We start from the raw sequence: 22,891 nt of genomic DNA on the forward strand, positions 1-22,891 counted from the left end.
TCGAGCCCCCCTCCCTCTAGAGCCCCCCTCCCCCCTAGAGGTCTCCTCAGAACCAGCAGCTCCTTCTGTAGAAACAGTCTGCTGCTTCCATCCTCTGATCTCTGCTCTTTTCTCCCTCCCTCCCTCTCTCTTCATTCCTCTCCTCCTCCTCCAGGATTCAGACTCGCCACGTCACTCCACGGCCTCCAACAGCTCCACCTTCAGCAGCCCTCCCAGCCCGGCCTCGCCCCACAAGGCCAAGTCCCTGTCCCTGGAGAGCACAGAGCGCATGGGCTGGGACACATGAGCCCCCCCCCCGCCCCCCCGCACAGGACTCAACCCCCCCTCTCTCTCTCCTCCGCCTCTCATCCCCCCCCCCCCCCTGCCCAGAGGACTGCACCTCTCGACAAACACTTACAACCTCCATGACGGGGGCGGAGCTGGGGGTGTACACGGTGTGTGTGTGTGTGTGTGTGTGTGTGTGTGGGACGCTGTGTGTGCATGCGTTTCACATTCAGAGCGGGCTGGTGATGAAGAGAAGCTCCGCCCCCCCCCCCCCCCCCCACAATGCAACGAGAGGATCCAGAGACGTTTGATGCTGTACATAAGGAGCGTTTGGGTTATCGGGGACTATATTTTAATTTATTTATCAATCTTCGACGAGGAAAGGCAGGTTGGCATCAGACGGGTGGAGCTTCACCCCTCCTCTTCCTCTCCTCCTCTTCCTCTCTTTCTCTTTGGGTGCCGCAACAATTGAAAACGTCAACAGAAGCAAAGAGAGCAAAGATTTGAGTTGTTTTCCTCCCGATCTTATAAGTGCAGCAACTTTATCATTTTTTATCGTTTATTTTGACCGTCAACAAGCGGCGTGACGATGACATCGCCACAGCTCCTCTCTCCTCATTGGTCCGGCAATAATGTACATATAGAAGAGAGTAATATATGAAAAGGAAACAAACTATCGCCAGCTTTCCCTCTGACCCCCGAGTCGTTTCTTCCGAGTGATTTTGGGCTCGTCGTCGCACACAAATAACTTTTTAAACGGTTTCTTTTTCTTTTTTTTCCGATAGATTTTAGATTAGTTTGTTTTATATTTTATGTGCTTTTTGTTCCTTTTTCCCCACTTTGTGTTTGACTGAAGAAACCTCGCCACACACACACACAGCCGCTGTCCTGCGCCTCCTCTGACCGTCGTCATGTGATCAGTTAGTTTTAGGGGCTGTGGGACCTGGATGGGAGGAGCTTGATTTAACCAAAAATGGAGGCGGAGCCTGTGGCGCTGTGAGATCGATTCAAACGCACACAAATACACACTACAATGAGAAATACACACTACAATGAGAATGTACACAACAGTGAGCCCCGTGTGACTGAAGGAGCGGCAGGAGAACCAGTTCCCTCTGTGCCCCTCCCCCTCCCCCTCCTACGTCGCCGCTCATTCCTGCCGATTCCTACGCTTTAGAAAACAAAAGCTCATTCCAAGTTCACTTTTTATTTAAGTATTCCATTTTTTAGGCAGAGACGACCTCCTCCGTGTGACGCCGCTGGTTTCACAAGCGAGCTCCTCTTTTAACGCTAGTGACCCCCGAGCTCCTGCTGGAGCTCCTGTAGAATGTATTGGGGGGGGGGGGGGCTGCTGCTGCCGCCGCCGCCGCCAGGTATTTTATTATTGGCCATTATTGTACAGAAGTGACCCGACATGCCAGTTTAAGGAGGAGAAACTCAGGAAATGTCCGAACCAATGAATTCTTTTCATTCGAGTGTTTGATGGAGTGAGTGAGGAAGATGAGGAAGATGAGGCGGTTCAGGTGTGTGACGGCTGAGGTCGCCGTGGGAAGAAAATAATACAAAATAATTCACCCGCCTTTGCATTTCAGTGAGGTCTATCCACCGGAGCGTCTCTATTATTTGTGCTTTCATATCATATTACTACACTTGTGTTTTTTCTAGGATTGCTTTGTAATAATTTGTACAGTTTTGCATGTTCTAGATGTAATCATCTTGTTTCCCGGTTTGTTTTTCTTGCTCCTTTTTTGAACGGTTTTGGGCGTTTTACTGAGGATAACCCACTACAGGAGGTGTAGGATCTTTTTTGCACAAAAAAATATTTAAGGTGTAAAGGTCAAGACAAAAAATAATGTATGGAACTGGCTGCCACGCGGTGGAGAACATCATATTAACCCGACTCCGATGTATTTCAATAAAGCGGAGAGCTGTTACAAATGCACCGTGTCTGTGTGGTCCTTAAACACTTTATTACAAGAGTCTACAGTTACAGGAGCTACACACACTACCAGGTAAAGGAGTGACCTCTGACCTCTGAGGCAGCATGAGCTTAGCGCTCTAACAGTCATAAGGCAGCGTTTAAACGACACGCTGTGAAGTTCAGGAGTCATTCAGCGTCTCTTCTTCTATCCTTCTCTTCAAGTGAAGTTTCACATCCGGTGTGAATAAATCCGTTTTCAGCAGGTTGAGATGTTTAAAATGTAGCCAGAAAATAAAAAAACAAGCCGACCAAGTGCTAACGAGCAGCCTAGAAGGGGGCGGAGCTTAGTGTCCCCGTCTCTCCTGGTCCACGTGCTCTACTGGCTCCAGGTCCACGGGCCTCATCAGGACCAGACGACCCATCGCTGAGTTCTGTAAACATTGTTCTGGGTCAGGCGGCGCGACGCCGTCGGGTCGCTCCTCTGCGAAAGAGGAAGAGGAGTCTCCTCTTCAGGCGGTGCCGCCGTCCTGCTCCCGGACCCGGTGGATCCCGTTCCCGTGGGCGGTGCCGGCGAGGTCTCTGGTGCTGCTGTGCCGCGACTGGACCGAGCCGTCCAGCTGGCCGGTGCTGCCGCGCCGGGTCGGCGGGTCGTGGAGGCGAGACGAGCTGCCGTACAGCGGCCGGTCGTCTGCGGCCCGGAAACTGGAGGAGGCCGTGTACCTGAGACAGAGAGACGGCGTCAGGCCCGGTTCTGTGGGGACGGACCCCATCAGACCTGGTTCTGTGGGACCGGACCCCATCAGACCTGGTTCTGTGGGACCGGACCCCATCAGACCTGGTTCTGTGGGACCGGACCCCATCAGACCTGGTTCTGTGGGACCGGACCCCATCAGACCTGGTTCTGTGGACCCACCTGTCGTCCCGGGGCCGCCGCAGGCTGCCGTGGAAGCTGCTCATCTTGGAGCGCGCGCTGCGGACCGAGCCGGCCCGGCTGGTGCTGGCGCTGGGCGGCTCGTCCAACATGGCCAGGTGGGTGGAGGAGGCGCGGGTGGAGGTGCCCTGGGTGGAGGTGCCCTGGGTGGAGGTGCCCCGAGACTTCCTCACCACGGGCAGGGTGGGGTCCCGGAGCAGCAGATGGGCGAAGTCGGGCTCCTGGAGCACCGGGCGGCTCTTGTTGACCATCGCACTGCAGGAGGGAGGGGGAGGGGGAGGCAGAGACGGGCCACACACACACTTTGCTGTAGTAATGTGTACTAGTTGTGTACTGTGTGTACTCGTCCATACTCCTTGTGTCTGTGGCCCTGGAGGAACCCGGCCCATTCCTTGCACGTCTTCTTGCTGCCGATCCAGAACACCGACGGGATCCCGACCACCAGCATCATCACGTACTTCACCAGGAACACGGCCAGGTCGGGCCGGCTGCTCGCCTCCACCTGGGGGGGTCAGGGGTCAGGGGGCGCTTACACATCACACACGCTAGTCCTACTTCTAGTTCTACGTTGTGTTCTACTTCTAGACACGGTGTTCTGCGGTATTAGAATAAAATGGATGATCTGACAGCTCAGGGTGAAGGACGGGGGGAACTGAAGATGAGGAGCAGGAACTGCAGTAAGGCTCGAATGTAAACACACACACACACACACACACACAGGTCTCATGATGAGGGCCCTGAGGCCAGCAGCCCACAGATCCACTCCTCATCCTCGTTACAGCTCTTCTACTCTATGGAGCTCGAGTCCATCACCTGTGTGTGTGTGTGTGTGTGTGTGTTGGAGCTGTTCAGCAGAGGTCTGAGCCTCAGGGAAGGCTTTTAAGATAAATATAGCGAGGCACTTTGAGTCGGAGCTATCCGCTGATGCACGTTACTGACATTGTGTGTACGTGTGTGTGTGTGTGTTCATATGAACACAGCAGGGTTGGGGGGAGGAAGGAAACTGCTGAAACGTTGTGTGGTTGCAGCTGGAGGCATCAGAGCTCCGTTGTATGTGATGGAGCAGTGTGACCCCTGACCTCTCCAGCCCAAACACACACACACACACACACAATGCAGTGTTTACGTGACGGATTAAGAGCACCACTCTGATCTGACACAATGCTCATCGATCGCCCCCCACAGCTCTATAGCATCATGAGAGAGAGAGGAGGTGGGTGTTGATGCTGCAGGCTCATGCAGCTCTGAAGCTACTTTGTCTGGTGTGTGTGTGTGTGTGTGTGTGTGTGCATTGCATCTCTCATGTCTCTGTGTGTAAACACATCTGGCAGCCGCTGCCTCCGAGCCCCAGATGTGCATCATGTGTACAGACACACTGATGTGCCGACTCGGCTGTTATCAGACGAACAAAGAAATAGAAACCCTGGTCCTCATCCTGCAGGGACAACATTCTGTGTCTTGTTCCCTGAACATAGCGGTGATGTCATCGCTGTGGGGGGGGTACCTGGTAGGGGCAGGGGATGTGGTAGTCCCGGCACCTCTCCTGGACCCAGGTGGTCTCCCAGGCGGCGCGGTGGCTGTTCTCGTACAGGTAGCAGCCCAGCACGGCCAGCAGGGGGAGCAGGGACAGCGCCGAGAACACGGCGATGCGGATCATGAACTTCACGAGCTTCTCCTGGTTCTCCTTCTCCAGCGGGATCTCCACGCGGACCCGGTTCAGGGCCGTGATGCCCGCCAGCAGCAGAGCCATGCCGACCTGGGAGGAGCCAGGGGGAGGAGTTAGTGGGAGGAGTCAGTGGGAGGAGCCAGTGGGAGAAGTAAGTGGGGGGAGCCAGTGGGAGGAGCCAGGGGGGAAAGTAAGTGGGAGGAGTAAGTGGAAGGAGTCAGTGGGAAGAGCCAGTGGGTGGAGTCAGTCGGAAAAGTCAGTGGGTGGAGCCAATGGGAGGAGCTAGTGGGAGGAGTCAATGGATGGAGCTAGTGGGAGGAGTCAATTGGAGGAGACAGTGGGTGGAGCCAATGGGTGGGAGGAGCTATTGAGAGGAGTCAATAGGAGGAGCCAGTGGGAGGAATCAATGGAAGGAGTAAGTGGGAGGAGCTAGTGGGAGGAGTCAATGGATGGAGCTAGTGGGAGGAGTCAAATAAAATCATGCGCCGCTAGTCTGTTTACATTATGAACGTCTTTCTTTCTAAAACATAAATGTATCAAATTTACATAACTTTTCCAAAACGTTTGGGCTAAACCTTTTTGTTTAAAGGACTTCTCCAGGCCTGTAAATAACCAGGTTGTCGGCCCGGCAGTGAAGAAGAGGTTTCCTCACCACGACGTCCAGGCCCAGCGGCGCCAGCAGGAACCAGCGCAGCGCCGTGAGGTCGTAGAGGCCCACGAAGCAGACGCCGCTCACGCTGTCGCCCTCGATCTGGTTCATGGCGAGCAGGGCGACCGTCAGCACCCCGGGGATCCCCCAGGCGCCGGCGTGGAACAGGAGCGCCTTCTTCTCGATGGCCTCGCTGCCCCACTTGGGGACGGCCGCCAGGAACCAGGTGATGGTGAGGACGACCCACCACGCGCTGCCGGCCATGGTGAAGAAGTACAGCACCATGAAGAGGAGGGTGCAGGCCTGGAGGAGAGAGGGGGGGGGGGGTCAGTACCCATATCAGGTTCATCCACGGGGACCAATGGGTGTCCAGGACTTCAAACCAGATTTACATGACCAAACATTTGGTGAAATCTCAGCATAAACACAAAAAAGTGATAAAATGTTGTATTTAATCTAACAAGAGAAAACAGTATAAAACCTTAAATGACACAAATGAATGAGAGTCAATAGTTTGATTCAAAGAATAAACATTTATGTCTTTTCAGTTGCGGTGCGTTCACTTGCGGCACGGAAAATGTGTGCTTTGCCGTATGCCTGTTTATATTTAGAGCGTCTTTCTTTTAAAAGAATATTAATTAAAAAGTAAAGCGTAAATGCACGATATGAATATAACAAGTTTCCAGGACTTTTCCAGGCCTGGAAAAAATAACTTTTAAGATTCCATGACTATTCCAGGTTTTCCATGACCGTACGAACCCGGATGACTTTTCCACGACTTTAAACCAAAACTCCAGTAATAATGGATAATGGTTACATCTACACTTCCCTAAACTGCTGTTGCTATGGCAACCACACTTTTCAGTTCAGGCGTCTTCACTCGTATGAGAGAGAACACCGGTTTAGATTTTGAGCGTCTTTCTTCCCTGGCATAGTGGACTATCCTTAAAATACTGTTGCTATGGCAATGAGAGCATGTACCGGCTTATATTTTGAAGGTTTTTCTTTTAAAAGCATATTAATTATTTTAAACTCAGCGTAAATGCCGGCTTATATTTAGAGCGTCATTCTTTTAAAAGCATATTAATTCAAACTTAAAGCGTAAATGCACGATATGAATATAACACTGAACCATTTTAAGATTCCATGACTATTCCAGGTTTTCCAAGACCGTCCGAACCCTGATGACTTTTAACCAAAAGTCCACGAATAATGAGTGAAAGTTACATCTACACTTCCCTGGCATAGTGGACTATCCCTAAACTACTGTTGCTATGGCGACCAAACTTTTCAGTTCAGGTGTGTTCACTCTTATGAGAGCGTATGCCGACCTATATTTGTAAGCGTCTTTTTTTTAAAAGCATATTAATTATTTAAACTCAGCGTAAATGAACACATTTCCTGGACTTTTCTCAAAAACCATTACAAACATTCCATGACTCTTCCAGGTTTTCCATAATCGTATGAGAGCGTATGCCGACCTATATTTTGAAAGTTTTTCTTTTAAAAGTATATTAATTATTTCAAACTCAGCATAAATGAACACATTTCCATGACTTTTCCCCCAACACTTTTTTAAAGGACTTTTTCAGGCCTGGAAAAAAAACATTCCAGGACTCCTCCAGGTTTTCCACGTCCGTACGAACCCTGCAAACTAAACCGAGGTACCCACTTTGTTGTGGGAGCCCTGGGTCACCGTGGAGGCCCTGAACCCCCCGGCGCTCGGCGCGTTGCAGGCCACCGTGTCCTCCAGCAGGAAGCCCAGGAAGAACACCAGCGACACCATCATGTAGCACACGGCGTAGAAGATGATGGGCCGCTCCGGGTAGCGGAAGCGCGACACGTCGATGAGGAAGGTGAGGAAGGTGAAGAGGGTGGCGGACAGGCAGACGATGGCCACCACCCCGATGAAGTAGCGGGCGAAGCGCAGCTCCTCGCGCGTGAAGTACATGTTGGCGCAGGGCGGCGAGCAGTCGCGGACCCCCATGAAGGAGTAGCCCAGCTCGGGGTCCATCTTCAGCTCCCGGGGGCACCAGAAGCCGTAGTCCCGCTGGACGGAGACGGGGGAGTCCGGCGCCGCCGAGCCGGACAGGAGGTCCACGGGTCGGGGGTAGGGCTCGTCACAGTCCGGGAACCTGAGGAGGGGGAGGGGCCGCGTTACTCGACGGCTCGCTGCGTTCATGCTCCACGCGACGAGAAACCAGAGGCCGACTTCACGGGCCAATCAGGGGTCAGACCCACGGGGACCAATCGGGGTCCAGGACTGTCAACCAGATTTACAACGATCAAACATTTTGTGAAATCTCGGTGTTAACACGCGACCGTGGAGCTGCTGTTGCTATGGCGACCAAACATTTCAGTGACGGTGCGTTCACTTGTAGCGCGGAAACAATAACAACGTGCGCCGCGAGAACGCCAGCTTATATTTTAAAGGCGTCTTTCTTTTAAAAACATATTAATTATTTTAAACTCAGCGTAAATGCCGGCTTATATTTAGAGCGTCATTCTTTTAAAAGCATATTAATTCAAACTTAAAGCGTAAATGCACGATATGAATATAACACGGAACCATTTTAAGATTCCATGACTATTCCAGGTTTTCCAAGACCGTCCGAACCCTGATGACTTTTAACCAAAAGTCCACGAATAATGAGGAAAAGTTACATCTACACTTCCCTGGCATAGTGGAATATCCCTAAACTACTGTTGCTATGGCGACCAAACTTTTCAGTTCAGGTGTGTTCACTGTATGAGAGCATATGCCGACCTATATTTTTAAGCGTCTTTCTTTTAAAAGCATATTAATTATTTAAAACTCAGCGTAAATAAACATTAACATACAACTTTTAGGATTACATTTTTTTCAAGGACTTTTCCAGGCCTTGAAATAACAATTTCCCGGAAATTCCAGGACTTTTCCAGGACTTTTCCAGGTTTTCCACGACCATAGAACCTGCTACTGCAACGCTTTATCAAAGTGAAATAATCTCCTCGTTCCGGTCGCATCATAAATCCCCCACGGAGCCCCTCCCCCTTTGGTCGGTCACTGACGGGTCAGTGTGTCACTTCGCTGACTCCATCGATAATCTGACATCGGAGTTGTGGCTCCGCCCCCCAGAGGCGGCGTCACCCACCTGTTGCAGTCCATCTCCTGCGGCCAGCTGACCCCGAACATGTCCATGAGCTTGTAGCAGTCGCTCTTGGCGCGCAGGCAGAGGCGGCGGCAGGGCAGCGCCACGCGGCCGTACTCGGTGCACACCGGAGCGTAGAGCGCGCACAGGAAGCCGCGGAGCTCCGGGGAGCAGCGCAGGTTCACCAGGGGGTGGAACGGCTGGGGGGAGGAGTCAGTGCATCACATGTTGTACATGCTAAAGAAACTGAACATAATATAAAACTCCTTTTTCTTTTAAACAGTTGATGAAGTTTAACATTGCTGCCCCCCCTCCTCCTCCTCCTCCTCCTCCTCCTCGAGAGGCACAAAGGGATCAGTGGAGCACGACTCGGACACTTTCTGGAGATGAGCCCCAAAACACAACTCTGGCCTCCTAATAATAATCCCCTCCACCCCCATATGAGGCCCCCCCTCCTCCATCACCCCCTCCTCCATCCCTCCATCTCTCAGACAGGAGCCCAACAAGCTGGGCCCCCAACACACACACACACACACACTGACAGGACCTTTGTGTTATAGGGAGGACCACGCTGTGGCTGACTGACACACTGCGGCAACGCACGTACAACTCTCACACACACACACACACACACACACAGTACTGATGGAAGTATATTATTTCCACTCACACACACACACACACACACACACCGGCAGCATAAAGGCCTCGCGCCTACAAACCGGAGCCAAAGAGGCGGGAGAGCAGGAAGCGTCTGTGGCCGAGTTGTTAATATGCAAATGAGGCAAGTGTGTTGGCGGGTGGAGAAGAACTGCATGCGCCTGACTGGTTAGTGAGGGATCAGGCTGGTTAGTGAGGGATCAGGCTGGTTAGTGAGGGATCAGACTGGTTAGTGAGGGATCAGGCTGGTTAGTGAGGGATCAGACTATACATATTTTATACATATTTTATACATATAAAATAATTTTACAAATATATATATATATATATATATAAATAATACTAAATACTGAAACCTTTCCCAACCTGGACTGAGGGTCTGAATATCAGTATCAGTCTCTTTACGTCAGCATGCAACTCAATGTGCTGAACTCTCTCATCTCCAGAGCCTTTGAAGAAGGGAGCAGCCTCGACCTCCGTTTCACCTCCATGAATATTCGCAGCATGTTTTGCATCAACAGTATGAAATATTAATATGGCCTTGACCAATGAGGACGCAGGAGGGAGTAATGATGTGTTCATGGAGGCGCAGTCTGCTGACAAAGAAGACCCGTGGTCTGTCGCTCTTTTAGGAATACCTCACGGTCACCTCTCTTCCTATCATCCCCCCCTCCCGAGCATTTTATCTCCCCCGCTCCTTCATCCTCTCTTTTCCTCCACTGCCATTCCAATTCTCCACATTTCCAAGCTCAGCGCCATGGCGACGAGTGAAGCATCACCAGGGAGGAGGAGGAGGAGGAGGTCAGGGTGCGGGGCGGAGGGGACCACCTCCCGAGAGACAAGAAAGCCTCAGCGCCCTTTGTTACCAGCACAATGGGACTGTTACCTAGGCAACGGGAGAGGCCTGCGCAGGGGCAGGACAAAAGAGATGGGAAGGGGGGGAGAGAGAGGGAAACAGAGAGAGAGGGAGGAGAGAGACAGAGGGAAAGAGGAGAGAGAGACAGAGAGAGAAAGACACAGAGTGTGAGAGAGAGAGAGAGACACACAGAAAGGAAGACAGAGAGAGAGAGAGAGGGAGATAAACACAGAGTAGGAGAGAGAGAGAGACAGAGAGAGAGGGGATGGGTTGGCTGAGTCAACCGTGTCATTTAGCGCTAAGAAATGTTTGAAAGCCGAGCGCTATGACAGTGTGCAATGTCCATGTAGAGCGACACACACACACACACACACACACACACACACACACACACAGACACAAACAGGTTGTTGTGGACCAGACTCTCTTTCTGTGCACTGCCAATAAACACGGTGTTGGACATTAAATAAAACAAGAGGCTCCTTTATAGCCGGGGTCACGCTGGGTAGGATTTATCAGACCATGTTGTCTGTCTGTGTGTGTGTGTGTGTGTGTGTGTGTGTGTGTGAGCTTAGCTGGGAAACATCTTCACTACTTTACACAATGAGCATGTCACATGGTGTACCTTTTTAGCTCACTGCAGTTTTCACAAACCTGCAGCCATCAGAGAGTATTATCAGCATTTAACACACACACACACACACACACACACACACACACCTCCTTTACAAATCCATTCACACACACGGGTGGAGTATCTGGGTTATTCAGCGGCTGTAACGTGACACAGTTTCTCTGAATACGTTGTAAACCTGAGACAAGAGGCTGGTTTAAGGACCTGGAGGAAGTGGGACAGCAGATTAAAAACAGACTGCGGTCTGTGTGTCGCTGCTCAGTCACACACAACAACACACACCAACGAGTCGCTAGGCAGAATAACCTGTGTCAGACATCATGGAAACATGTAAACAACCCCTCTGAAGGCCTGTCCCGTCCGGTGAAGCTCTCCATGTTCTGCATTTAGCTGAACGGGGTTGCAATGCGACTTCTTCAATGATAAAACAAGATGGAACATTTGAGTCTGCGTTTCATTTTGATTCTTCATGTAAATCCGTTTCGCAAACCATACTGAGAACATCAACTTTCTGCAGCCGCGTTCACGCCAGAAGCGTGAAGCGAATATTCGCTTTACTCGCGTGACCATTTGTGGCTTTACGCTTCACACGGGCCTTAGAGGGGCGGGGCTTAGCGAGGGCGGGGCTTATCTCTGTATTTTACTCCGTGGAAACAGTTATCATGTCCTTCATCCGCCATGAAGATCTAACCCACGAGTTCTGCTTCATACTTGTTGAGGACGTCTGAACATCTAACGCCCTCGTGTTTGGGTTCATAACATTAATATAACATATATATACACACACACACACATAAATATATATATATACATATTTATATATATGTATATATACATATATATGTATACATATATATACATATATATTTATACATATATATGCATATAATATATGCATATATATATATTATATATACAAATATATATATAAATATCTATATATGCATATATATATATATATACACATGTGTATATATATAAATATTTATATATTTAGACATATTTATATATGCATATATATATTTATAAATACACATATATATACATATATATGTATATATGCATATATACTTGGCGTTAGGCACATTTTTGGCTTTCGCAACTCGCAATTCGCGTACAAACGGCGCCCGGCGACAATTCGCACCTATCGCAACCACTCGCGTCTGTACGTTGACTTTGCTCCCGGGATCTACTCACGGCAACAATTCGCAACTCTTTAGATGTGAACGCAGCTTTAGAATCCGTATTCCTCCGAAGACAAAAGAACAATATCTTCCGTCACTGAAAGCCGAGTGTCATCAAGCGACCGTGCTAAAGGAAGCCGCCCTGACATCCTCCCAGCGACTCCCCGGGACGAGCCCACGCCGCGCCGCACTACCGTGAGCGGCCATCTCCTGAGAACGGCTTCTTCTCGCCCCGATGCTTCTTCTTCTTTTTTGGACGCCAGTCAAATCCTCCACGCTGTCGCTCATCTCCCACAGTATCGCCGTGAATACAAATTAGAATATACACAGAATATTTCTCAGTCACGAAGCCGCCGTCCCACTTTGGCCGCGAGGTCACCGAGCGGTCGCGGCTGAGGACGCAGAGGGTGTCAAGGAAGTATGTCATTGAATGTTTAAAAAACGATAACATTCCTGTGTGAATGGGGTCCGACGCTTGTTCCTCAAACGCCTCGCTGAACGCCCCGCGGAGACGACGCTCCAGGGAGCGTTTCCACGCGGCGAGAGGTCCCGAAACCCGAGAAAATAAAACACCGAGAAGGTTTTCTAACCAGATTGTGACAAATTGCGCTCGCTTTCCCAACAAAAACAGAAAAAAACCTTTAAAAGCCCTTGAGAAGCGAGGAAAAAAAGGGGGGATTCAGAAAAGACAACCACTTCAGGGGGTTCAGACAAAAAAAAGTGCAAGCGCGGCAGGCGCTGGTCCGGGTCCAAGTCCCCGTTCCTCCACGGCGCGGGGCATTCATCATCATTACCACGGCTATTCACACCACCTAATCCCCTTTAAAATCAACTGTCGATTCTCTGTTGGCTGCACTCGGCGTCTTATGAGCTTTGGATTCTCCCAGGAGCTGGATCTGGAGAACAAGAGCCCAGCGGAGTCGGGTTATGCGGAACCCGATCGGGCTTCGCTTGAACCCGACCGCCGCCTCCGAGCTCTGAGAGAGACTTAATCGTGTCTCCGTGACCAATCGGAGTGAACACCGTCCAGACCAGAAGGCCTCTCGGTTCACTGAACCGCAGACTGGGATCTCCTCAGAGAGGAAACGCTTCACCCCGAACCACCAGCGTCCATCTGGTTTACACGGGGACATCGAACACATCGTCTTCAAAGAATCCTTCAGGAAGATAAACAACGTCCAGAGGGTGAGGAGATGGAGACGGCGAGGAGACACGAGAACCGGGAAAGGTAGTTTTCTTCTAATTCTTGGGAGTTGTTCCTGATCCGATGTGAGGTCAAAGGTCAGGGATGTCGTACGTGGACGGATTGGAGAGCCGTCTGAGGAACTTTATTCAGATTTTGGGGTTTACAAAATCAATTGAAATGAAATGAGAGGTGGGAGCATCTTTTCCCAACGCGAGTTACATAACCCAGGATTGCCGCTCTATCATCCCTCCATCAAAGCGGGCACAGTGAAGTGCAGCAGATGGTCTCCAAAACGCAGACGATGAACAATAAAACACAGACTGACCCCAGGAGACCGACCTCTAAGCCGACCTCTGGAGCTCAGGGTGGGATCCTCAGGTTTTATGTGGAGACCCAACATGTGGAAAACCAGCCGAGAACGCCTTTTAAGGACAATTTAATAATGCACTCTCGTATTAATAATCGGTCTGTTGTCTCACTGAGTCTGTTGTGGTCTCATGTGAGTCTCACTGGGTCTGTTGTGGTCTCATGTGAGTCTCACTGGGTCTGTTGTGGTCTCATGTGAGTCTGTTGTAGTCTCATGTGAGTCTCACTGGGTCTGTTGTGGTCTCATGTGAGTCTCACTAGGTCTGTTGTGGTCTCATGTGGGTCTGTTGTGGTCTCATGTGAGTCTCACTGGGTCTGTTGTGGTCTCATGTGAGTCTCACTAGGTCTGTTGTGGTCTCATGTGAGTCTCACTAGGTCTGTTGTGGTCTCATATGGGTCTGTTGTGGTCTCATGTGAGTCTCACTGGGTCTGTTGTGGTCTCATGTGGGTCTCACTGGGTCTGTTGTGGTCTCATGTGAGTCTCTTTACGTCAGCATGCAGCTCAATATATATATACATGTATATATAGATATATTTTTTTATATATCTTTTATATACTGTATATATATATTATATTGTATATATATATAAATTATTTTATATATATGTATAAAATATATATATATATATTTTATACATATAAAATAATTTTACAAATATATATATATATATATATATAAATAATACTAAATACTGAAACCTTTCCCAACCTGGACTGAGGGTCTGAATATCAGTATCAGTCTCTTTACGTCAGCATGCAACTCAATGTGCTGAACTCTCTCATCTCCAGAGCCTTTGAAGAAGGGAGCAGCCTCGACCTCCGTTTCACCTCCATGAATATTCGCAGCATGTTTTGCATCAACAGTATGAAATATTAATATGGCCTTGACCAATGAGGACGCAGGAGGGAGTAATGATGTGTTCATGGAGGCGCAGTCTGCTGACAAAGAAGACCCGTGGTCTGTCGCTCTTTTAGGAATACCTCACGGTCACCTCTCTTCCTATCATCCCCCCCTCCCGAGCATTTTATCTCCCCCGCTCCTTCATCCTCTCTTTTCCTCCACTGCCATTCCAATTCTCCACATTTCCAAGCTCAGCGCCATGGCGACGAGTGAAGCATCACCAGGGAGGAGGAGGAGGAGGAGATCAGGAGTCGAGGCGGAGGGACCACCTCCCGAGAGACAAGAAAGCCTCAGCGCCCTTTGTTACCAGCACAATGGGACTGTTACCTAGGCAACAGGAGAGGCCTGCGCAGGGCAGGACAAAAGAGATGGGAAGGGGAGAGAGGGAAACAGAGAGAGAGGGAGGAGAGAGACAGAGGAAGAGGAGAGAGACAGAGAGAGAAAGACACAGAGTGTGAGAGAGAGAGAGAGACACACAGAAAGGAAGACAGAGAGAGAGAGAGAGGGAGATAAACACAGAGTAGGAGAGAGAGAGAGACAGAGAGAGGGGATGGGTTGGCTGAGTCAACCGTGTCATTTAGCTAAGAAATGTTTGAAAGCCGAGCGCTATGACAGTGTGCAATGTCCATGTAGAGCGACACACACACACACACACACACACACACACACACACACACACAGACACAAACAGGTTGTTGTGGACCAGACTCTCTTTCTGTGCACTGCCAATAAACACGGTGTTGGACATTAAATAAAACAAGAGGCTCCTTTATAGCCGGGGTCACGCTGGGTAGGATTTATCAGACCATGTTGTCTGTCTGTGTGTGTGTGTGTGTGTGTGTGTGTGTGTGTGTGTGTGTGTGAGCTTAGCTGGGAAACATCTTCACTACTTTACACAATGAGCATGTCACATGGTGTACCTTTTTAGCTCACTGCAGTTTTCACAAACCTGCAGCCATCAGAGAGTATTATCAGCATTTAACACACACACACACACACACACACACACACCTCCTTTACAAATCCATTCACACACACGGGTGGAGTATCTGGGTTATTCAGCGGCTGTAACGTGACACAGTTTCTCTGAATGCGTTGTAAACCTGAGACAAGAGGCTGGTTTAAGGACCTGGAGGAAGTGGGACAGCAGATTAAAAACAGACTGCGGTCTGTGTGTCGCTGCTCAGTCACACACAACAACACACACCAACGAGTCGCTAGGCAGAATAACCTGTGTCAGACATCATGGAAACATGTAAACAACCCCTCTGAAGGCCTGTCCCGTCCGGTGAAGCTCTCCATGTTCTGCATTTAGCTGAACGGGGTTGCAATCACGACTTCTTCAATGATAAAACAAGATGGAACATTTGAGTCTCGTTTCATTTTGATTCTTCATGTAAATCCGTTTAAAACCATACTGAGAACATCAACTTTCTGGCAGCGTTCACGCCAGAAGCGAGCGAATATTCGCTTACTGCGTGACCATTTGTGGCTTTTTCACACGGGCCTTAGAGGGCGGGGCTTAGCGAGGCGGGCTTATCTCTGTATTTTACTCCGTGGAAACAGTTATCATGTCCTTCATCCCATGAAGATCTATCCCACGAGTCCTGCTTCATACTTGTTGAGGACGTCTGAACATCTAACGCTCTCGTGTTTGGGTTCATAACATTAATATAACATATATATACACACACACACATAAATATATATATATATATTTATATATGTATATATATATGTATTTAATACATATATATGCATATATATTTATACATATATATGCATATAATATATATATATATATATTATATGTAAAATATATATATAAATATCTATATGCATATATATATATATATACATGTGTATATATATAAATATTTATATATTTAGACATATTTATATATGCATATATATATTTATAAATACACATATATACATATATATGTATATATGCATATATATGGCGTTAGGCACATTTTGGCTTTCGCAACTGATTCGGCGTACAAGCGGCGCGCGACAATTGCAATTCCTATCGCAACCACTCGCGTCTGTCGTTGACTTTGCTCCGGGATCTACTCACGGCAACAATTGCAACTCTTTAGATGTGAGCGCAGCTTTAGAATCCGTATTCCTCCGAGACAAAGAACAATATCTTCCGTCACTGAAAGCAGTGTCATCAACCGTGCTAAAGGAAGCCGCCTGACATCCTCCAGCGACTCCCGGGACGAGCCACGCCCGCACTACCGTGGCCATCTCCTGAGAACGGCTTCTTCTCGCCCGATGCTTCTTCTTCTTTTGGACGTGGTCAAATCCTCCACGCTGCCGCTCATCTCCCACAGTATCGCCGTGAATACAAATTAGAATATACACAGAATATTTCTCAGCCCCGAAGCCGCCGTCCCACTTTGGCCGCGAGGTCACCGAGCGGTCGCGGCTGAGGACGTAGAGGGTGTCAGGAAGTATGTCATTGAATGTTTAAAAAACGATAACATTCCTGTGTGAATGGGGTCCGACGCTTGTTCCTCAAACGCCTCGCTGAACGCCCTGGAGACGACGCTCAGGGAGCGTTTCCACGCGGCGAGGTCCCAAACCCGAGAAAATAAAACACCGAAGGTTTTCTAACCAGATTGTGCCAAATTGCGCTCGCTTTCCCAACAAAAACAGAAAAAAACCTTAAAAAGCCCTTGAGAAGCGAGGAAAAAAAGGGGGGATTCAGAAAAGACAACCACTTCAGGGGGTTCAGACAAAAAAAAGTGCAAGCGCGGCAGGCGCTGGTCCGGGTCCAAGTCCCCGTTCCTCCACGGCGCGGGGCATTCATCATCATTACCACGGCTATTCACCACCTAATCCCTTTAAAATCAACTGTCGATTCTCTGTTGGCTGCACTCGGCGTCTTATGAGCTTTGGATTCTCCCAGGAGCTGGATCTGGAGAACAAGAGCCCAGCGGAGTCGGGTTATGCGGAACCCGATCGGGCTTCGCTTGAACCCGACCGCCGCCTCCGAGCTCTGAGAGAGACTTAATCGTGTCTCCGTGACCAATCGGAGTGAACACCGTCCAGACCAGAAGGCCTCTCGGTTCACTGAACCGCAGACTGGGATCTCCTCAGAGAAACGCTTCACCCCGAACCACCAGCGTCCATCTGGTTTACACGGGGACATCGAACACATCGTCTTCAAAGAATCCTTCAGGAAGATAAACAACGTCCAGAGGGTGAGGAGATGGAGACGGCGAGGAGACACGAGAACCGGGAAAGGTAGTTTTCTTCTAATTCTTGGGAGTTGTTCCTGATCCGATGTGAGGTCAAAGGTCAGGGATGTCGTACGTGGACGGATTGGAGAGCCGTCTGAGGAACTTTGTTCAGATTTTGGGGTTTACAAAATCAATTGAAATGAATTGAGAGGTGGGAGCATCTTTTCCCAACGCGAGTTACATAACCCAGGATTGCCGCTCTATCATCCCTCCATCAAAGCGGGCACAGTGAAGTGCAGCAGATGGTCTCCAAAACGCAGACGATGAACAATAAAACACAGACTGACCCCAGGAGACCGACCTCTAAGCCGACCTCTGGAGCTCAGGGTGGGATCCTCAGGTTTATGTGGAGACCCAACATGTGGAAAACCAGCCGAGAACGCCTTTTAAGGACAATTTAATAATGCACTCTCGTATTAATAATCGGTCTGTTGTCTCACTGAGTCTGTTGTGGTCTCATGTGAGTCTCACTGGGTCTGTTGTGGTCTCATGTGAGTCTCACTGGGTCTGTTGTGGTCTCATGTGAGTCTGTTGTGGTCTCATGTGAGTCTCACTGGGTCTGTTGTGGTCTCATGTGAGTCTCACTGGGTCTGTTGTGGTCTCATGTGAGTCTGTTGTGGTCTCATGTGAGTCTCACTGGGTCTGTTGTGGTCTCATGTGAGTCTCACTAGGTCTGTTGTGGTCTCATGTGAGTCTCACTAGGTCTGTTGTGGTCTCATATGGGTCTGTTGTGGTCTCATGTGAGTCTCACTGGGTCTGTTGTGGTCTCATGTGGGTCTCACTGGGTCTGTTGTGGTCTCATGTGAGTCTCACTGGGTCTGTTGTGGTCTCATGTGAGTCTCACTGGGTCTGTTGTGGTCTCATGTGAGTCTCACTAGGTCTGTTGTGGTCTCATGTGAGTCTCACTAGGTCTGTTGTGGTCTCATGTGAGTCTCACTAGATCTGTTGTGGTCTCACTGGGTCTGTTGTGGTCTCATGTGAGTCTCACTAGGTCTGTTGTGGTCTCATGTGGGTCTGTTGTGGTCTCATGTGAGTCTCACTGGGTCTGTTGTGGTCTCATGTGAGTCTCACTAGGTCTGTTGTGGTCTCATGTGAGTCTCACTAGGTCTGTTGTGGTCTCATGTGGGTCTGTTGTGGTCTCATGTGAGTCTCACTGGGTCTGTTGTGGTCTCATGTGGGTCTCACTGGGTCTGTTGTGGTCTCATGTGAGTCTCACTGGGTCTGTTGTGGTCTCATGTGAGTCTCACTGGGTCTGTTGTGGTCTCATGTGAGTCTCACTGGGTCTGTTGTGGTCTCATGTGAGTCTCACTAGGTCTGTTGTGGTCTCATGTGGGTCTGTTGTGGTCTCATGTGAGTCTCACTGGGTCTGTTGTGGTCTCATGTGAGTCTCACTGGGTCTGTTGTGGTCTCATGTGAGTCTCACTGGGTCTGTTGTGGTCTCATGTGAGTCTCACTAGGTCTGTTGTGGTCTCATGTGAGTCTCACTGGGTCTGTTGTGGTCTCATGTGGGTCTCACTGGGTCTGTTGTGGTCTCATGTGAGTCTCACTGGGTCTGTTGTGGTCTCATGTGGGTCTCACTGGGTCTGTTGTGGTCTCATGTGGGTCTCACTGGGTCTGTTGTGGTCTCATGTGAGTCTCACTAGGTCTGTTGTGGTCTCATGTGGGTCTCACTGGGTCTGTTGTGGTCTCATGTGAGTCTCACTAGGTCTGTTGTGGTCTCATGTGAGTCTCACTAGGTCTGTTGTGGTCTCATGTGAGTCTCACTGGGTCTGTTGTGGTCTCATGTGGGTCTGTTGTGGTCTCATGTGGGTCTCACTGGGTCTGTTGTGGTCTCATGTGGGTCTGTTGTGGTCTCATGTGGGTCTGTTGTGGTCTCATGTGGGTCTCACTAGGTCTGTTGTGGTTTCATGGGGGTCTGTTGTGGTCTGTTGTGGTCTCATGGGGTCTGTTGTGGTCTGTTGTGGTCTCATGGGGGTCTGTTGTGGTCTGTTGTGGTTTCATGGGGGTCTGTTGTGGTCTGTTGTGGTCTCATGGGGTCTGTTGTGGTCTGTTGTGGTCTCATGGGGGTCTGTTGTGGTCTGTTGTGGTCTCATGGGGGTCTGTTGTGGTCTGTTGTGGTCTCATGGGGGTCTGTTGTGGTCTGTTGTGGTTTCATGGGGGTCTGTTGTGGTCTGTTGTGGTCTCATGTGGGTCTCACTGGGTCTGTTGTGGTCTCATGTGGGTCTGTTGTGGTCTCATGTGGGTCTCACTGGGTCTGTTGTGGTCTCATGTGGGTCTGTTGTGGTCTCATGTGGGTCTCACTAGGTCTGTTGTGGTTTCATGGGGGTCTGTTGTGGTCTGTTGTGGTCTCATGTGGGTCTCACTAGGTCTGTTGTGGTCTCATGGGGGTCTGTTGTGGTCTGTTGTGGTCTCATGGGGGTCTGTTGTGGTCTGTTGTGGTCTCATGGGGTCTGTTGTGGTCTGTTGTGGTCTGTGCGTTACCTCCATGGCGAGCGCGGCCGTCTGCTGGTCGTAGTGGTTCAGGGCGTTGGGCATGTAGGTGGCGTTGTAGTTTAACCCTTGGCACATGCGCAGGGTGACGGGCTCACAGGTGAACAGGCTGTGGCTCTCCGCCCAAAGATCCACGGGGATGGCGCCGCACGCCGCCAACATGGCCGCCGACAGCACCCACAGGAGACCCATCGCCGGTCGGCGCAGCAGGGGGAGGAGGGGCGGAGGTCAGGAAGGGTGGAGCCCGGGCAGCCGGCGGTCAGGTCGTCTCGCCCTCCTCTTCAGCTCACGGGGCGAGTCGGGCGGCCACGACTGAAGCGGCGGGCTGCGGCCATTACCGGCTGCGGTCACCGGCGTGTCACCAGACCTCCATCGTGGGGTCCCTGGAGATGACCACGCCCCCCCCTGCTTGATGGACCGCGCGAGGCTTTGGGGAGAATAGATATCCAACGCTGTAAAATAATAACACAAACAAATGTTTTAGATGGATATTTTCTATCAGGTCGCGGATTATTCAAAGAACAGGTTTTATTTATTTTATTACAATTTTAGAAATAATTATCTGAAACTAGAAAACACACAGATGGCTGTTTTAAGAGGTCATATCATTTCACTGTGTGTGTGTGTGTATTTTGTATAGTGTGTGTGGACAAGTAACGACATTAGCATAATAAATTAACAGCAATATATCACGCTAAGGACTAGGAATTACAACAAAACAATTACACACAGGCATATCTAAATACACCTTTGTTTACATTTTTTGTTTAATTGAGTGACATAATGATTTATAGCAAGTTATTATTTCTGCTAATGGTGAATTTTAGTTGTGTAACCTTAATTGGTAGGAAAAGTAATTATTGTAGCCTTTACAAAATATATATATATATATATAATATTATATAATATATAATAGTAGCGTTAATACATTTAATATGGTTTATTTCATCGTTATGGTGTAAATATATATATATATATATATAAACCAAAATTAAATGTATTAACGCTACTATTACACGTCAAACCGGCGGATTCTTCTCAAGCGGCATTCGTGCCCGTTAGCCCACCTGCGCGTCCCCGTTACCGGCTCCTCCTCGCGCTGCGAGCCCGTACACGTTACCGGGACCTCCTCGCGCTCGTCTCCCCCGGACTGAAGCTGCCTGGCCGCGGACGGACGGCGAGCAGCGGGAGACAAAAGAGGACGGCTGGTCCCTCCTGGACGGCGGTAACGCGGCTCACTCAGCCAGCGTCCCGGTGTTCTGACGTTAATTCACCGCGCGGCGGAGGAGGCGCAGCGGTCCGGTTGTAAATTCAAGCTCGCCGTTAAAGTGGTTAAATTAACGGCTACTTTACCTGAACGTTGTGCCGACAGATTCACGTGAAGCACCGGGGTCTGCGCCGCTCCTCGAGTCGGTAACAATGAGTGAACGTCCCCCCTCCAGCACCTCCTCTCTCTCCTCCTTCTGGCCCGCCTCCCCTCCTTCTCCTCCTCCTTCTGCGCGGTAAGCGCGCGACATTTCCAAGATGGCTTCCAGACAAGACTCTAAACAATAAAAGCCTTTTATTATTCTTACATTATTCAATTCAATTCAGTTTATTTGTATAGCCCAATTTCACAAATTACAAATTTGTCTCGGAGTGCTTTACAATCTGTACACATAGACATCCCTGCCCCAAAACCTCACATCGGACCAGGAAAAACTCCCAAATAACCCTTCAGGGGGAAAAAAAGGGAAGAAACCTGGAGGAGAGCAACAGAGGAGGATCCCTCTCCTAGGATGGACAGATGCAATAGATGTAATGTGTACAGAAGGACAGATTTAGAGTTAAAATACATTCAATGAATATGACAGAGTGTATGAATAGTTCATAGTAGGCATATTCCACGATGGAGACCTCCACGATCCATCAGGCAGATGGCGGTGGGAGGAGGAGTGGGCGGAGTCTCAACAGGACAGTGGCGTAGTCATGAGCAGGAATTCCACGACCCAGACGATCCATCAGGCAGATAGGATCTATGCCGTCTCATAGGGTCCGATGACCCCATGAGACGTAAAGTCAAAAAGACTTCCCGGGAGAAATCAGCGTTAGTAACGTGTGATTGAGAGATGAAAATTCATCCGTAATGAGAGAAAAGAGGGGATGGGTACTCAGTGCATCCTAAAACGTCCCCGGCAGCTATAAGCCTATGGCAGCATATCAAGGGCTGGACCAGGGCAAACCTGATTCAGCCCTAACTATAAGCTCTGTCAAAGAGGAAGGTCTTAAGTCTACTCTTAAGCGAGGTGACTGTGTCTGCCTCCGGACTGAAATTGGAAGCTGGTTCCATAAAAGAGGAGCTTGATAACTAAAGGCTCTGGCTCCCATTCTACTTTTAAGACTCTAGGAACTACAAGTAGTCCCGCATTTAGTGAGCGCGGCTCTCTAGTGGGGCAATATGGTACGACAAGCTCCTTAAGATATGATGGAGCATCACCAATCAAGGCTTTGTAGGTTAAGAGAAGAATTTTAAAAGTGATTCTTGATTTTACTGGGAGCCAGTGCAGAGCAGCTAGTGCAGGAGTGATGTGATCTCTTTTCTTAGTTTTAGTGAGAACACGAGCTGCAGCATTCTGGATCAACTGGAGGACCTAAGAGATTTATTAGAGCAGCCTGCTAATAAGGAGTTGCAGTAATCCAGTCTCGAAGTATGACGAACGTGAACCAATTTTCTGCATCTTTTGAGACAAGATGTGCCTGATTTTTGAAATATTACGTAGATGAAAGAATGCAGTCCTTGAGATTTGCTTTACGTGGGAGT

At 49.3% G+C, this 22,891-nt stretch overlaps 2 protein-coding genes across 10 annotated transcripts in view; one reads left to right on the top strand and one right to left on the bottom strand.

The window, feature by feature from the left end:
• Positions 1-2,204, top strand: part of cdc42bpab (CDC42 binding protein kinase alpha (DMPK-like) b) — a 69,751-nt gene extending 67,547 nt beyond the window's left edge. For all 7 annotated transcript variants that reach the window (XM_056428977.1, XM_056428971.1, XM_056428972.1 and 4 more), the window contains one exon: positions 155-2,204. In XM_056428977.1, the coding sequence (XP_056284952.1) occupies positions 155-286 (132 nt within the window). In that variant the 3' untranslated portion in view covers positions 287-2,204. The remainder of the gene's footprint in view (positions 1-154) is intronic.
• fzd3a (frizzled class receptor 3a) lies at positions 2,205-21,519 on the bottom strand. Of its 3 annotated transcripts, none has more exons than XM_056428978.1 (9): positions 21,445-21,519; positions 20,083-20,543; positions 8,566-8,762; positions 7,104-7,566; positions 5,435-5,734; positions 4,621-4,872; positions 3,470-3,618; positions 3,099-3,371; positions 2,205-2,905 (listed from the first exon to the last, which is right to left on the bottom strand). In XM_056428978.1, exons 2-9 carry the CDS (start codon positions 20,281-20,283, stop codon positions 2,695-2,697), a joined length of 2,046 nt encoding a protein of 681 aa, XP_056284953.1. In that variant the 5' UTR covers positions 20,284-20,543; positions 21,445-21,519; the 3' UTR covers positions 2,205-2,694. The 3 variants fall into 3 exon arrangements, with proteins under 3 accessions (XP_056284953.1, XP_056284954.1, XP_056284956.1); XM_056428979.1 differs by having other exon boundaries at positions 21,159-21,497; XM_056428981.1 differs by lacking the exon at positions 2,205-2,905 and having other exon boundaries at positions 3,279-3,618.
• Between the last annotated feature and the right edge of the window lie 1,372 nt (positions 21,520-22,891).

Source organism: Pseudoliparis swirei, chromosome 12 (genome assembly GCF_029220125.1).
Source record: "Pseudoliparis swirei isolate HS2019 ecotype Mariana Trench chromosome 12, NWPU_hadal_v1, whole genome shotgun sequence".
Taxonomy (NCBI): Eukaryota; Metazoa; Chordata; class Actinopteri; order Perciformes; family Liparidae; genus Pseudoliparis; species Pseudoliparis swirei.